Here is a 17,727-nt window from a genome sequence, read left to right as displayed (position 1 = left end):
CAGAATCTACCTGCCAACCTCCTACTTCCCCCAATTTACAGGGGCCAAAACTATGTAAGAGCTTGTCAACATATCCACCAGCAACAGAGTATCTTGAATATATATTAAACATTTGATAATGAATAAATATCTTCTCTATCTCCTGTTGTTTAGTTGGTGAAGGAGGAAGAACATTATTTTTCAAGGCAAATTAGCAAAGCACTGTTAACTGTAATCATTACCTAAAATAATGTAAATGCCATGTACAGCCACGAATAATTTGGAAGGTTCAGCTAACACAATTCATACAACAACTGTTAACCATGCATAAAAATGTATACAATTTCATCTGACAAGTACTCAGCTACTGTTCAAAATACTTTATGACCCATATACATATTTCGTAAACATGACCAGGTTAAGGGGCCCAATTACTCATGTGATATTCAAATGGATTTCTTATTCTTGATTCTCAAATTGATTTTTACTATTTGATTGCCCAACATTATTTATCAGGAAAGCCAGACTGTTTTGGAAAGACTGTAAATTTACAAGCTAGGTCAGATTAATACTTTAAGACAGTTTTCTGTCTTAAGGAACAGACAATAACAGATGCTTAGGGAAACTGCAACAGGAGATGTGTGCTCGCCCAAATTCAGGAAATTAGTGACTTGGGGACTTCCTGAGCCGGAAGACTATTGTGATCGATACTTACCAGGTTATCCTTCTGAACTTGTCCAATTCTTTTGGATAAATAACCTCCCCTCCAATGCAACAACGGACATAAGAAATCAAATGTTGTCAGATACAAAAATGGGCTTTAAGCGTAAAAGAACTTTACTAATTTAACAGTAAGTATAAATTACAAATCCCCAACTATCTCATTATCAGGTATTCACTTGGATACAGCGTTGCAGGGTTCCAAGCTTATATCTAATAGCTTTGAGTTCTGGAGAGTAAATTGGGGTCTACCTAGGTCATTCAGTTCTCTAAACCTTACCTGCAGAGGGCAAAGACATATAGAAAGTGCATTAGGGGAATGCTGGACTTCATAGCTTTCTTTCAAAAGCAAAGTCCACCAGATAAACCAAGCCCTGTTAGACTTTTCCATACTAAACTTTCTAAATGAGTTATATCAAACACAACAACAAGTCTTTGCAGAAAAACTATCAGTAACAGCACTAGTATCTTTTCCTTTATCTTTGGCATTGCTCTTTCTTCTTCTACTCAATTCAGTAACTCTATACTTCCCTTCAGAGAAAAAAAAATCACGGAAGCTCAAAAAATGCCAGCTTTTACAGTCCCTTAAGCAGATGAATTCTAAATATTATCAGCCTAAATTATTCACTTACCTGTTTTTCAGCTTGTCCATAATCTGATCCCTGGGATGGCAGAAAGTGACAAATATGACCATTAATTTTTGCTTTTTCTCGAAGACCCATAGCAGTTCGTACTGTGGCATTTCTAGCATGAACAAACACCATCACCTTAAAACAGAAAGAAATAGGGCTGATGAGAAAAAACAAGCCTTAATCAAATAACAAAAACAATCTGATGACAAAATATGGTAATGAAAGCGTTAGTTATGCAAGAACTGACATTTTTATACACAGACCAACAAGATAACATTTTCAGTCCCTTGCAAAGCAAGGAATCTTGAGCCAGGTCACCGTGAAGAGCCGCAAACTGTTCCTGTGGTGTAACAGAAGAGATAGCAGTGGGAACAAATAGACATAGCGACTCACCAGTAGTATCAGCCTTACTTAATATTCCTCTGTCTCCTCTCCTGTGTTGCCTCAAAGGCTGATCTAATGTTCTATCGAAACATTTCACCCAAACACCCTGCAGAAAAAACTGTTTGCTCTTTTTCAGCAGAGCAGTTTTCAGGTTTATATATTTTAAAAAAATCACGAGAGAGTCTGACAAGCAACAAAAACTGGCAGGACCGCATGGTGGAGACCCAGAATCAGGAAACCAGATGAGGCCAGGCAGAACATTAACAGGGTTACACTGCTGTTGAACTGCCCATGGTTAAAGAGAGAGATCTGAAAAGATGGAGGAGTAGTGAGAAATGAGTGTCCAACAATGCTCTGTACCTTACAAACCTCCTCCTCAATTCTTTTATGGTAAAAACAAACTTTTCTAGCTTTTCAAGCAAATTCAGATTCCTGGTGAGGCTGTTTTACACCACACAGAATAACCACAAGTACAACCTAGATCTTGTTTAATGTACTCTCGAAGCATTCCAAAAAATAAATAAGTACAATAACTTATACTTAATGACAAAATTTCAAGAGACAGAGAGTACAAGTCTGTAGTCAAGTCAGAAAAATGATGATTTTTAAAATACCACATTAGTAAATTCAAAGTAGAAGAAGCCATAGCAACTTGGCATATGTGTTTCTGGTTTTCATGCATACAGAAGAGTGGTTTTAATATTAAAAAAACTCACTCAATTTAAGATAATAGAAATGAACTGCATTTCTATTTCTTTACTTTTAAAATGGTGCAAAATTTTAAAGGTTTTGTTTTAACCACATACAGGCTACATAGACATGTAATGATACCACCTGGAGAACACTACACCCAAAATGCTAAGAAAGGCATTTGTTATAGTACTCTGATGCAAATTACCTATTTACAATCTGATTTTCCATAGGTGATTCTCTATAACCATTGACCAAATCAGAAGCTTTTCATTTCATAGGGCAAAGTACTTGTACCGTTCTTCAGCTGCACTGCTACACAGATGTCTTTTGACAAAGACTACTTATTTGTTTTTAAAAAATCCTGTATTAACAAGTGCAATTATGACCTCTAAACCACTTTCTTTCATTCAGAAAGCAACCTTGGAAACACTAGGGTCAATTCCTGAGAAAATCATCTCAGTAGTAATCAAAAAGATACCCTGAACTGTGAGAACTTTATAGAAGGAGAATTAACAACAAAACAGAAGCATTTTTGAAGCAATTTGTACCCACACATACAGTAAACTTTGGAAATACAGTTGGCATTATCCACCCAAACCCACTGTCACTTGACTATATCTATCACCACACAATAGCACAAATCAAAAGACAGCAATGAGATGCTAATATTTACCCTTTTAGATACTGCACAAAAGCAATTTAAACTGATCTAAAATTAAGATTCACTGCAAGGCACATATCAGTTGAACCATGGCTCTAAGACCCCTGATGGATGTAGAAGGGAAAAAGGTTTCACTCTTCCTGGAGCCAGGAACTATTCATTAGCCAGTCAAAACCAGATGACACTTGATCCAAAGAGAGGCATTTACATACAAAAGGCAGTGAAACAATGCTCATTTAATTAACAGGAATAGCCAGCAAATCCATTAAGGATGAATAGGATCCATTACGGTACGGAAATATGGAATAAATTTTAGGAAAAAAGGTTAAGTTTGTTCAACCCACTGGAAGACTTCAGAAGGGAAATTAGTTGTAAGCTCGAACGTGCACTGTCAAAACAGTAAATGTATCCAACCTGCTGCATAAAGAATGAATTTCTGCCTGCCATCATGAAGCAGATATGTGCGACTGAAGTAAATGAAGGGTACTTTTTCTTCCACTTGCTCACTTATGTCTTAAAGGAACACAACTACTTTGTCCTAGCAGATGATGGAGAGCATATCTGCTGTTAGTGATTAAACATCACTTCGTTCCAGTGTAATAGCAGCTCTGAATGCCTGTTGACCACATATTGCTGGGAAAAGTATACCACAGAAAATACTCTATATTGTTCTCCTTAACCATTTTCTTTTGTCCACTGTTTGCGTAAATTGATGTGAGCTATTCAGACAGACAGATCTTCAGTTTGATCCAATATGGCAATTCCGGGGTTCATAAAACTCTCACATGGACGAGTTTGAGCACTGGCTCATGAAAAGGCAAACACTTAATCTTAAAATCTGTTCAGCTAGTCCGTCTAATTTTAACCGATGTGACTTTGGAGTTATAGTTTTGCTTTAAGGTAGTCTGAGCTGGCATTTTAAGAAAGGCATGTCACAGTCCTGAGAACTGTGGATTTAATTTTATCCTTTTTGTACCATCATCCTTATACCAACTCACAATATATTACTAATATAAATTATATATACATATGTAATTTACATATTTTTATATGAAACTACATTAATTTATATAAATTATAAATTTATAATTTAAAAATAAACAAATAAATTCAGGTGATAATATTAAGAACAGACAAAAAGGAAACCAATGTAGTCATAACTATTTGCCTCCTGGGAGTGATTACTCATTATCTGTTTTAACATACTTGATACATCTTTCCATCACCACTTTTGTAACACTATGCACACAGCACAACAGAATATACTTTATGATCCCTAAAACTTCATTGTTTCAAGATAATGTGCCAATTTATCTTTTTGTAAATTCTTTCATAGAAAGCCTGAATAAGCATGCATTACAAGTCAAAATAGCAACTTCATTTTATGAAAAATATTATGAAGTATTTCTCAATGCAATGGCTGTACAGAATTTGGCATAACTGTAATCATACACGTGAGATGCTAGATAAGATATATATGAGCTCCAAAAGTGCAGATACTAAAGCATAGCCATGAGGAGTACTAGAAATAATCAAAATACTTTAAGAAATAAGAACATAATGTAAATTAAATTGAAATTTCCTAGAAAAACATAAAAGCCTTCTTTTATGTGTTATAGTCTACCATTTCACTTATTTAGTAATATATTTCTTTTGTACTAGATTAAAAAAAAAAAAAAGTTAGAGCCATAAAGAGCATCTACATACTTCTTTTCTTCATTTGCCCAGTGAACTGAGGAGTTAATATTTTAATATCATATGTTTCTGCCAGGACTTGGCACAGGCTTGGTAAAGACTTGGTTAAACTTCAATTCTGATTTCTGAAGATTCTGCTGGTTGCAGCTGAAAGTAAATGAATTGCCCTCTAAGCACAATTCCACGGTGGGATTTCCACAAGAACTGAAAATCAAGAAGCCTTAAAAAACAAACAAACAAACAAACAAACAAACAAACAAACAAAAAAAAAACAAAAAAAAACCAGGGGAATGGAAAAATGTTTCAATTGCAGGACTGGGAATAATAAACAGTCAGGAAAAATCCAGAAATCCTCCCAGAGTTGAATGAGTTGGCTGGGCTATCATTCAGGCTCTACATAGTGTTTAACTGGAAGAAAACACGCTAAATAGGACAGCGCTAAATCAGGAAACTACAGCCTTTACCAACCTTTCCTTCTTATATTGAAGCATTAATTATCACACACATTTCTCCAAGATACCTACCCCATTTTATATGTAAAACAGACAAAGCTCAGTTAATGAACCAACATCTACCTTTACCTTGTTTTATCTTGCACACTCTGTTCAAATCCTGCTACAAAAGAGAATTAACAGTTCTGTGATGGGAACTGTGACAATAACCATTATAAGAAGTTAGGATTTCTTAACTTAAAAAAAAAAAAAAAAAAAAAGAAGAAGAAGAAGATGAAAACCAACAAAAAAGTACATAACATTGTTTCCTCATAACCAAATTCTGCATGTGAAATTAAGGTTAACTGTTATTATTCTATATCACTTAATAAACTCAAAGCAGAGTGTCTATTAACTCCGTAGAAATCATTAGCCCCCAATACTCCTAATCATCAGATTCATGTTTTCCAAGTAATAATTCTCAAAGTTTAAAACATCTGATTGGCATGTTCATCTGAAACTTTTAATTTCAGCAGCTTCCATAACATCAAACACAAACTGCCAGAGGTAGGAACAGTATCTACATTTTCAGTGAGGAGTTTCTTTGTTCTGTATAACAGATATCTTCTTTTTCTATTATTTCTTTAGTATCCATCAGACATTTTCATCTTGTAGAATGGAGTAAGTTACATCTTTACATAGAACTACTTCCTTAACTTGTTAAATCTCTTGTTCCAAATGAGTAATGAAATTAACTAAAGGTCTTATTATAAAAGACCTCAGAATATCTGTGGGCCAAAGGATACATTTGAAACTCTCTTTTCTTAAGCTGCACAACTGTACAGCTTCTCCTCATTGAATCACTGCACAAGATCTCATATTACAATACCTTGCTATGCATAAAACAGTAATTAAGAAACAAATGCTGATATAACTGTCCTGTGCTCAGAAGCCTCTCTGCAGTTTTGAAACAGATCTAACTTTCAGACATGTAACATTTATCAGCATTTATATACACTTAAAAAATTTACCTCTTTATTCTTTTTACACTGAATGCACTGAATTGTACATGTTTTAAGCACTTATCAACATATGACCACCCTCTTAGTTTAAAATGCTTATATAAATCGCTGAAAATGAAAGAAGTTCTCTATCACAGGTAAACAGACAACAAAAAGAGACTGCTTTATTAACTGATTAGAGGTTCACAAACTTATGGTTAATGTTTACTTGTAATCTCTGTACATCACCAAATGATTGTGAAGAACCAGCACCCATTAAAAAATGTCATGTAAAGTGAAAAATGAACATTCCCCCCTCCCATAAAGTTGGTAAGCATTTAATATGTTGTGAAACAGCAATACAGTCTTAAGAGGGTTAATTTAGCCTGTCCTTGCTCAGAGAAAAAGAAAATATTTCTGTGGCAAAATCTCTGTGCATTAAATTATGCAAATAAGTTAGGAAAAGTAATTTAGGATACAGAGAAGTGGTTCCACAGCTACAAGCTGTGTAATTAGATCTGTACTCTGCAGTTCAAAGCTAGCTCTGGTGTATATAGGATAGTGCTGAAAGCGTCTGCTACTGCTCTCCTGAAACTGAAGCCTTCAAATGACAAAATACATAAGAAAGGAAATAACAAGTGCCTCTAGGTTATCTCCCCAGAATTTTCTTAAAATGTTAAGCAAATTAACAATTTTCAGCAGACTTTGTTTCAAATTCACAACAGGAAGTGCTTACATTTCCCAAATGTTACATATTCCAGGTTGCAATCTTCCTGAAATGAATGGTAGCAAGCTACTGAGGCCCTGAAAGGCGTGCTCTTCACAGCATCTGTGACAAGCGGTACTTCCCTATTATCAGAGACACATAACTGCAAGCCCGTAGAACTTGCTCATCTTTTCACTTAGAGGGTAGAGGGTTAAAAAAAAAAAAAAAAAAAAAAGCATCATGTATGTGGAAAACAGAGGTGCCTAAAATCAATCAAAAATTATAATCAGATACTTGAAATTCAAACATCCTTTCTTCTGGTTTTGGTAGCAAAGATTCTTAGGCTAGCTTTTGTTACTGCAAAACGTCTCTTTCAAACTGATATTCTCTATAATAACTCCAAAACCGCTCACTTATCTTTCTGGGGTAGCACACCGAGTCTCTCAGGTACCGTTCAATCTTGTTATTAGCACTAGTCACTCTAAGACTCGACCCCAGTACCTCTGTTTCACACAACACCTCTCCAGGAGAGTAGAATGACTAGGATCTGCGAGCCACACTGCACCACAACTTCCAAAGAAATTAAAACAAAAGAATGATTTACTGCTACATAGATTTTAATTATGTAGCTTAGAGACAAGTATAAGTATGTATACACTCTATTTTAACACCAAGAAATTGTTTTGGCTTCATCCAGTTGAACTCTTATATAAATCTTCCTTTACGTAGACTCCAATTCTTGACCCGGGTTTTACCTGTACTGTAAATGAACACCTAGGGATATCAATCGACTGATCAATCCATCCAGCCACTTTCTGCCTTAAACTCAGATTGAAACCTCCTCCACGGATTTTACCAAATTCAGTACGTTATGAGGTTCCAGCACATCTCCCAAGGATTGCTGCCTGCCCTTACTCATGTTAAAAATGATGTCCTTTGCACTTGACTAAATAGAAACATCTCCTGGCCTAGCAATAAACAAAGCTCCCTAATGCCTAGCCTTATTCTAAGGAATAAACAAATGGTTTATCCTTCGTGATGTAATTTTCCCTGATTAACAAGATACAGTTCAAAATTCCTAAGTATATTTCATAAAAATATATATATGAGAGCAACACACACGGCTCACTAATAGGTTTTCATCAAAAACATTCCCTGCAAAAGTAGAATGGAATGTATATCAAACAATAACATGAGAATGGGAAAAAGTGGAAAAATACTTATAAATCTTAGTAAGTAAGGCTTATAAATATTGCCTTGGCAAGTGACAGTAATGTTACTGTCTCATTGCCTTGGTAAGCAGCAATATAAAGGCAATGAGAAAACCTGCATTTATTTTCTTTTTAATTAATTTTAATACATCTTAGATTTTAAAAGAAGATACTGCTATAATCTTCATGTGAATTAAGATTCTCTATTAAACTATAGAAATTTGATGGATTACTAAACTGCCTACAAACTAGTCCTAATGACACATTTGATACATCCTTCCTTTTATACAGAAAAATACTTCACAATTTAAAAGCAGACTGCATTTACTCATCATGTCAAATTAAATAATGTGCACAAGAACACAGAAGTTTTAATTCGAGTGGCTAACCCCATTCCCGCTCTTCCGTCCCCACCTCCCCCCCCCCCCAAAAAAAAAACAGCAGTCACATCTGTAAAAATCTGTGAATTTCAAGACAAATAGCAAATTCTGTTGAAAAAGGTAATCAACACGCCACAATACTTTACCTGAAAAGATTAACTGATAATAATAAAGAAATCTATAATGTACCATCAACTAATCACTGCTGTAATGTGATACAATCTAATTGAACTCTTGATAGATTACCATTAATTGATGTCTCTGCTAAGTTTTAATTTAATTAATCAGTGAAATAAATTACTTCTGCGCATCCCTGTTGAGGCAAAAAAAATAGGTTTTTTGAAAAAACCTCTGTGGAACCTAATTAACAAAATTTTTAGTTAACAGAAATACTTGGCTAATTATTTTTCTGCTTAGATATACTAGTGATTGTGGGTATTAGCTGCTATTTAATTTACACTATTTAATTTTACTACAGTAAAGATAAACTAATGTACACTTGCTATCTACATCTGCAAACTCTGCTAATTTGTATACTACTTTAGTATGGAAATTTATTTGCTTCTGTTTACTTAAGATGTGCCAGTCCAAAGCAATATTATATTGTATAGTCCAATCTCATTTTCACTATTGCTCATGCAATCTATAGAAAAGCAAAGGTGGAAAAAAAGCAAATCTGGAACAACTTTCCTCTTTTTTTTTTTTTCTTTGTAACCTTCTTTGTAGCTTTCTATGTTTTGTATATCTGTTCATTTAAAGCGATTCTACTATCAAACTACTGTTCTTACATCTATTTCTTTTATTTCCCTTCTTGCTGCACCTGTTGCTCTATCTTCTCTCACTTATCTTTATTGTTATAATTCTAATCTTTATTGTTATAATTCTTATCATCACTGTTGTAATTCTCACTATAATTTTGTTTGTCCCCATTTTCTTCCTTCCCCCCCCCCACTATCTTTGTAGTATCATCAATAGCAAAAATCTTCCATTTATCCATAGTCTATTAAATACAGAAGCCTATTATTATATTATTATTACCCCTCAGCAGTTTTTTTTTTTTTTTTTTTTTTTAATAGGCATCCTAAGTATGTAACATCTTTGCCTTTGGTGAAAAAGATATACATTTGGAACACTGACCAACCACATATATATATTTTTTCACATGTCTTTCTCTTGTTTCTATATAATTTACAGGTACTCTGAAAAACTTACTGTCTTACTGTTCGATTTATGGCTGGTAGAAGCTGATTTAGAAGGTGCAGAGAATCCCCCAGTCTCGGCAGAAAGTGGATCTATTAACAATAAATAATAAGTACCACAAATGTAGAGTGTACTGCAAAAAAACTGCCTTGCGACTGTTAGATATTAAACTGACTTTTTAGGATTACATCTGACAAGACTTTTTAGCCTCAAGTGACAAAGGAATTTTCCTTTAATTAAAGGCTGATAAATTTTCTCCCTCATCTTGTGACTTTTTTCCCTCCATTTTAACCTTATATTTGATATGAGCTGAGCTCCTCGTTAGCTCACAGACATGACCTTTTTTCTTTCTCTCAGAAGACTGCTCTTTTTAGTCTACTATCAGGACCCAAATCTAATCTGCATAACAAGCAGATTATTTGTATATTCTTCTTTTCTGCTGTGTTTTACCCCTGTTAAACTCCAGATCTAACAATTCTGACACATTGTAAAATATAATGGCATTGCATGCAGAATTATTTCTTGTGGGCTGTTTCTGCTCATTAACCATGAACATTCTGGGCTATCAGTTCTTTTTGTTTTCTTTTTCTTTTTCTTTCAAGCTGTGTTCTCTTCATGTGGGCAAAGCACAGGTTTCCTTTTACCAAGCAAATATTGAGCATGTATATTTATATGTGAATGCAAGGAACATTTAAAGGAGAATCACAGAATAAGTGAGTATGTAAGAGACCTCTAGAAATCTAGTTCAATTTGCCCTTCTCCTTCCCTCACCCCCCTCCTAAAAAAAGAGGAAAGCAGAATCAGCTGCAGCAGGTTGCCCACAGCTGCTTGCAGTCAGGTTTTGAGCATGTGCAAGGATAGAGACTCCACAACCTCCCTTGCCCCTTGGTGGAGCTCCATGCACACAGGGCAGCTCCCCCCATGTGCCATCCTGGCCTGTCCTTCCTAAAAAGCCTATATCCAACCCTTGCAGCACTCCAGTTGTGTGAACTATCCCACCGTGTTTCCATGGTGGGATTCTACTGCATGCAAACCTCTAATTCCCCTAACTGCTCCCCATGCTGCATGTGTTAGTGTACAGGTACCCCAGAGGTTTTGCATCACTCAGGCTGATGTAAAACATGATACTATGTTTTCTGCCACAATGTGAAAATGTAAGATTCAGAGGTTTGGTGTCATTTGTCCTCAATTAAGGACATCTTTAGAACACACAAGTGTCGTTCCCGACTTTTATGATGCAGGTTCTGGTCCATTAAGTTTGACAGTAAGCCTCTGGAATTAAAATAGGAAAGTTTAGTGATATAAGAAGTCTACACTGAAGAATACCTAGTGTGTATGAAGGACATTTCTCAGTAAAACGTATTTGCTCATGAACATGCTTCAAGTACATGAATCTTTATTAGTTTCATGGTTTCTTCTTTAAAGGTATGCAGGTTGCACATATTTTTCACTAATGTATGCTTGGTTTGTCTGATTTAATTTACAGGAGGAAGTTCTAAAATGCTACTAAAATGAATCATTTTAAAAATTGCAAACACTTGTTTTTATTATCTTATTTATTAAGTTTTGAATGGACTATGAAGTAAATGCTCAGTTATGGAATCAATGCTCAAATACGGATTCTGAATACTAAAAGAAATCCTTTTCAGGACTGTAAAATGAAATTCACGCTATCTTCAATCAGTAGCATTAGCCAAATTATATTTAAAACTATAGATAACTATTTTAAACACAGGTAAATTAGTACAAAAATCTAAATAATTTTATTTCCATGCCTATTTGTGGTTTTTGACAATTTATTTTACTAGATTTACATAGTTATTTATTCCTCCTAAAAACAAAGCAGAAACACAATCAAAACCAGTCTGAGGCTATCACCAGGTGAAAAGGTTGATAGAAGAGAACATTCACTGCCTTACTATATTAAGGCTAGGAAAGTCTAAAACAGAAAAAGATTGTCCCAAGATTTTTAATGTGTTATTATTCCAAAATAATATGAAGATCTACCCTTATAAACTGCAGAGGAAAAATGAATACGGTAAAAATTAAAGTAGAAGGCCAATTAGTCACTAAGACAAACAAACAACACTTTACTGACTTCTACAGGTAGTTGAAATTATTCTGAATTATAACTGACAGGACAGAAATAGCAATGTCTATTCTTGTATAGAAAATTAAGCAAGAATAGCTGCTCTATTACTATGCAAATATATGTCATTAGGCAGCTAACAATTGCATTTCTGCAGATGCCAATGGACCTGAACGATAATTATTATTCAGCGTTATAAGCAGCTTTTGACTCAATCTTTTTTTAGCAAAACAAGAATATACAAGATTTTTTTTTCAAGCATTTCCCTTTGTCCTGTTCTGACATTAACTATTCTGACAAAAAAATGTTTCTACATTATCATAAATTGTATTTTTGACAAATACCACTGCAAAACAAGAATTGTAAGAACCTACTGTATCTCTTCTTCTGTTTCCAAAACTATATTTACTTAAATATATACCATCCATAATACATAAAAATAACACAGGAGGCAAAAGCAAAATGCGGATTCTGCTCAGCTTTACTGACGAGAAGGAACATGTAGGATATTGCAGAAATCTTCCAACCTATTTCTGTTCCCTTAGATATATGTAAGAACAGTAACCACACTGTCATGTCAGCCTCTGTGTTTTCTGGTTTTGTAAGGTCCAGTAACATAAACAAACATACTAAACAGTAGAATATAGCCAAGAGTTCTTCCAGTTTATTTCTTGTTTCTTCAGCAGTACGTTCCAAATGAAAATATACACCTTTATCAACAAGCTTTCTTTCTGCCTAGTCAACAGATTTTTAAATCAACAGGGAAGTGAAGAACTGATTTCAAGTATAAGCAACCTTATTAATACGAAGTTTGATAAATTTATGAAGTTAAATTACGCAGTTGCTTGCAAACAGTACTAAACTGTGGTAGAACCACTAGAACACCCCTCGTAAACCTATTCTTTTTATACCTAGCTTTTTAAGAAATCATTTTCTAAATAAGAAAATTATAAATACCTCATGATTAAATATGAGTAAATATAAACTTAACATTTTCTAGAATCATTTTGCAAAGAAATCTGTCAGCATTCAGACACCACACTGCTACATAAATTTCATACTCTGAAAAAAGTGAATGAAAGTATAAAGTCAAAAAGCATTTCTTGATGGATCTTAGTATCTTCAGAAAGAATTTTGATTTCTGATCTTCATGGATTCACCTAAAAATGTGTTAGTTACAGCACCCTATATTACTGTATATTTCAAATTAAAGCCACTAGTGAAATTGCTATTGGATTCTCTGGTAATATTCATTAAAAACTCTGTGGCAAACACTAGCTCTTGGTGGACAGTAGTTACGTTGCTACATTTTGAATCTACAGAATTTCTGATGAGAATCAGGAAGTTTGTCACTGATACTATCTTTCACTGTTATATTAAACATAGATATCCATTTCTTTCAGGGCTACAGAGTAAGAATTTCCAAAAGTGTTGATCACTGATAATCTTCAACATTTCTTCTTAAGTTTTACCCTTGCTGTTGAATCATTAGAGAACAACAACATATAACTTTCCACAGACCTGACTTTCCACAGTCTTCTGGACCACTAACGGTCTGCAGTCCCATGTTTGAAACACAGTTTTTAACCTACAGCTAGCTAAACTCATAGCATTAGGCTGCAAAACTGATCAGGCTGCTCTTAGCAGGTTGGTAAGTAGAAGAACAGATTGGCAGTAAGCAAACCATACACTGCAACTTAACACTTCAGCAGTCACAAAAAGCCACTGGCTTAAGATAGCCATTTGCAGAGTAAATTATAATTTCCTCAGAATGTAATAAATTTAGGCTACAAATATTGTTAATTTTGAATTAAAATTTAAATTTCTTTTAAGCATTCAGTGTGCATTCATGTAATCAGAAAAATAAAAATTCTAAATAGGAGCAATTACTCCTTTAACAGTGGTGCTACCAATATTGGCATTATTGTATAGCTGTGAAAGACTACAAGTATATAACAAACATCACTAATTTAATTAATTTCCATCATTAATGGAAAAAAAATTACGTTGACGGTTTTGCTCTACATCATGACACCTGAGAACATGCATACAGACAAATTGCTATGTAAATACAAACACAGATATGTAAAAATTAGCATAAGGAATAGAAATACAGTACATAAACATTTAGAATTATATCCAGTTGATGAATAATGTGTTAGTATATGCATAACTGGTTACTGCATTCATTTACAGCACTTTCCTCAGTTGTTCACAGAGGCAGCTGACTAAACATTTAAACATTTTAAAAAAAACAGATTCAGTCAGAAAATTTAAAGAAAACTAGTACGTACATATCATTTGACAGTAACATAAAAAATATGTATGTTTACCAGATAGTTCACGGATGTTATCCACACAGCATTGCAGTACAGTATTTTTAATTTAAGTAAAATATAAAGTTTAATTAATTAAGGCAAAAAATACTAGCTATTGTATTCTTAAAACTGAAGACGACAATTGTTGTGGAAGTGAAACTTATGAAGAAATGACAAAGATGCAGAACACCAAAGCAGTGCATCAAGACAGGATTAGTTTGTGTTTTTCCTAAAGAATCCATACAAATGAATGAGCTCTAATTGTACAAAACCTGCACAAGAAATTCTATAGAAAATTATCCAAACTATCCAAGTTTTTGCTTAATTAGTTGACATAGAAATAATATCTAAAGGAGGGTAGCCATGATTCAGCTATTCTAGCTGACCACTTTACCATCTGTATTTGCGCAATTTTTATACACATATATGCAGGTACACAGGCATGCACACATATTTATAAGAAAATACAATACATATACATGCAAGTAAGCCTCATCAGATGATGGAACAGAAGTAATCTCTACAGAAAGAGAGGAATAAAAGCTCAGATTGAAATAAATCTTTTTTTTTAGGCTATGAGATTGATGTCTATATAAAAACCTATCCAGATAAATAATGTATTTTAAGAAATTCAGTAGCCTTTCAGAATTATTTGTCTAAAGAATGCTATGCACATTATTTAACCCAGGAAGAAACCTAGAACAAGCTTAATTCTCAAAGTACTACATTCCAGAAAGACCTCTGAAAAAGTACTGCTTTACTAAATCTTATCTTAAGACACAGCTATAACAACATTATCAACAGTTGCTTGCACTAACTATGCTTATTAAACTTTTATCTTCATTCTGCTTCTGCAACCAAGTATCAGCTGGAAAATTGATAATAAAGAAATTTAATCCATCATTTTTTACAGATGAAATTAATACCTATCAAATTCACTTCTGACAATCTAATATAATAGATTTAAATAACTACTCAGCTCTCCATTTTTGGTTTAAGACAGCTTTTTATGGAAAACAAGATAACACTTCTTAATCCTGAAAAGTTCAAGTCGATTATTGGAAATAGAGAACAAGTACAGACAAAGTGAAACCTTTAGGTACAATATACTGTACAGAAACAGTTTTGACTACATGAATTTGAGTGCAACCTGCATTTGATGTGATACCAATAATCCCAGTTTGAAAAAATATTAAAAAACATTGCGAGACAATAGCTGGAAATCATCCCAAGATTTTAAAAGGTTTATTGAAATTAATATATAGTCTTGCAGTATTACTACTAATGAGCTAAATTCAGAAAAGTGGTATAAAAAGACTTTTTAATTAAGCACATGAATTATAATTAATATCGTAAGCCTGATCTCTGCAAAACTGCATAATAACCACTCAGACTAATGAAAAGCTTAGCAAGTAGACATGGCTGTATTCTGCATATAAAAAAAAAATCCAGATTTCATTTTAAGAGATTAAAGGAAAAGCTGTCATAGATATATGGGATGCAGTTAGAACAATACTATGTTTCAGCAAAATGGTAACAAAGAGAGAAGCAGCCAGCTAAACCTAATAGTCTAAGTCAAAGCTGAAGAGCAAAAGTGCAGAAGCTAACAAGAAAGCACTCGAGAAAGTCCTTCTCTTCAAAAGCCCCTTAACAAAACTCAACTGAAGTAAGCACAAAATGGGATATCTGAAGAATACCACTCATAGTGCATCCCCATGAACAGACGGATCTGTGCAAGTCTGTCTACCGTTTCAAGTAATTCTCCTCTACTTTTTTTTTTTTAGGTGAATGGTGAAACTTCCAGTATGTTAGTTCTAAAACAGTTCCCATTTCTCCACTGGTGTAAGTCTACTAAGAGTTACTAGTGTTGAAATTGAAGGAGCTAGTGCATAAACACATTTAATACAGAATACAAGGCTAAATAAGAAAGATCACATGATTCCAACTGCAGGAATGGATACTCTATAGTACACACAGTCTGAGGGACCAAGAAAGCAACAGAAATGTGCAATCAGAATAGTGACTTTCCAACAAACAGGCTTTCTTCTTCCTGTTCCACCTAATTTAATCAATCCTTTTTTTTTGATCTGACAAAGGATAAATAAAAAATAAATGAGTTTTCAAGGGCCTTTATTTCCTAACTCTACTAAATGCAACCTGAGCTCTAATCTAGCATGCAATGACAGTGATTTTTGATGCAGAAATCAAAGTTATTTTAATGTTTTACTTAAAGTACACGTGGAGGATTTCTGAACAAGTAATTCTGACTGTAATCAAAGAGAAAAGAACAAAAAAGTAGAAAAAAAAGACAGGAGATAACAAGTATTACTATACTGAAAAAACAGCAATGGAAATTTGAGTTCTTCGAGTTGCTGTTCTAAAAACGTTATCAAGGAAAATAAAAGTCTAAAGGAATACTACTGCTACTTTCCCTTTTGCATGTTGCAGCAAGCTTTTACACAATATTAGGTGTTTTCAGAATCCAGACTCTTTACAACAGACAATTACCAGATCTTTGGCCACCAGAAAAGCTGTTCTTTGCAAACTCATTAAAAAAAAAAAATCAGATTTATTTTTAAGAGATTAAAGAGAAAGCCGTCACAGATATATGGGATGCAGTTAGAATAATATTATATTTCTGCAAAATGGTAACAAAGGCAGAAGAAGCCAGCTAAACCTAACAGTCTAGTTCAAAGCTGAAGAGCTCCTCAATATTTAAGTATGGTAACCTTGAGCCTCAAGGCTTGCATAGACAGCAAGAACCACAGAAAGATTTCAACTTCCACTGAACAGTCAGTTTTGTTACAAATGGAAGGTACCAAGTTCAGTGAGGAAAGGCAATTTCATTGAGTTTCACTGAACACCAGAGCAAGAAGAGAAGAAAATGACTATAGACAATAAGTTCTCCAGAGCAGTGAAAAATAATTGAGATGCTGATTTTCTTAAAAAGGAAAAAAAGTTTGAGAGGACAGGAGAATGTCAAAAGCACTCCAAGTTGAAAACTAGACTAAACAGCCAAAATGGAGCAAAATGCACTGGGTAAGGAACCAAGACTGAAACTCAAGTTCCTATGGCTGAAGATAAACAGTGTAACAGAGTAGTGATAGTCAAAAAAGCAGCAGAGAGGAGAGAAAAATAGGGAGCAGAGAGCAAATACGAGAGTTGCTGAAAAAACAAGTGGCAAAGTGAACACAGGACTCCTTTAAGTACTATCAAAGGGAATCGGCTATGAGCCAAAAAAAAGAAAAGGCTATAGAAGAAATAAGTAGTCCAGGGAATCTGACACAAAAATTAGAGTTTTATTACTTTGAGGAAGCACTTCCTCTGAAAGCCTTCGAAGAAGGTCAGCCACTCCATTCAAATTCATAGTGTAAAGAATACAAAAGATTTATTGGGGTTTTATTCTTGGTTATTTTCTATTTTTTAACCTTTCTTTGATCAAGAAAGGATGTTCAGGCAAAAAACAAGATAGCAAACAGTAAGTTTCTGACAAATTTGTAACAGCAAAGGTAAGAGATAATGGTGACAATGAGAGAAATATGCGATCAGCTTGTTGTCAGTAACGAAGGCGGTGTGATAGAATTAGCAAAAGGTCAGTAACGGCAAGAGACGTGCTGGAACACCATA

General features: G+C 34.1%; 1 protein-coding gene across 1 annotated transcript in view; it reads right to left on the bottom strand.

Moving 5' to 3' along the window:
• ASCC3 (activating signal cointegrator 1 complex subunit 3) overlaps nucleotides 1-17,727 on the bottom strand; it is a 273,420-nt gene that overhangs the window by 139,730 nt on the left and 115,963 nt on the right. Inside the window, exon 14 of the mRNA XM_062572708.1 lies at nucleotides 1,332-1,466. Within this exon, the coding sequence (XP_062428692.1) occupies nucleotides 1,332-1,466 (135 nt within the window). The remainder of the gene's footprint in view (nucleotides 1-1,331; nucleotides 1,467-17,727) is intronic.

This window comes from Rhea pennata, chromosome 3, assembly GCF_028389875.1.
Source record: "Rhea pennata isolate bPtePen1 chromosome 3, bPtePen1.pri, whole genome shotgun sequence".
Taxonomy (NCBI): domain Eukaryota; kingdom Metazoa; phylum Chordata; class Aves; order Rheiformes; family Rheidae; genus Rhea; species Rhea pennata.
This window is presented reverse-complemented; position numbering and strand designations above follow the sequence as displayed.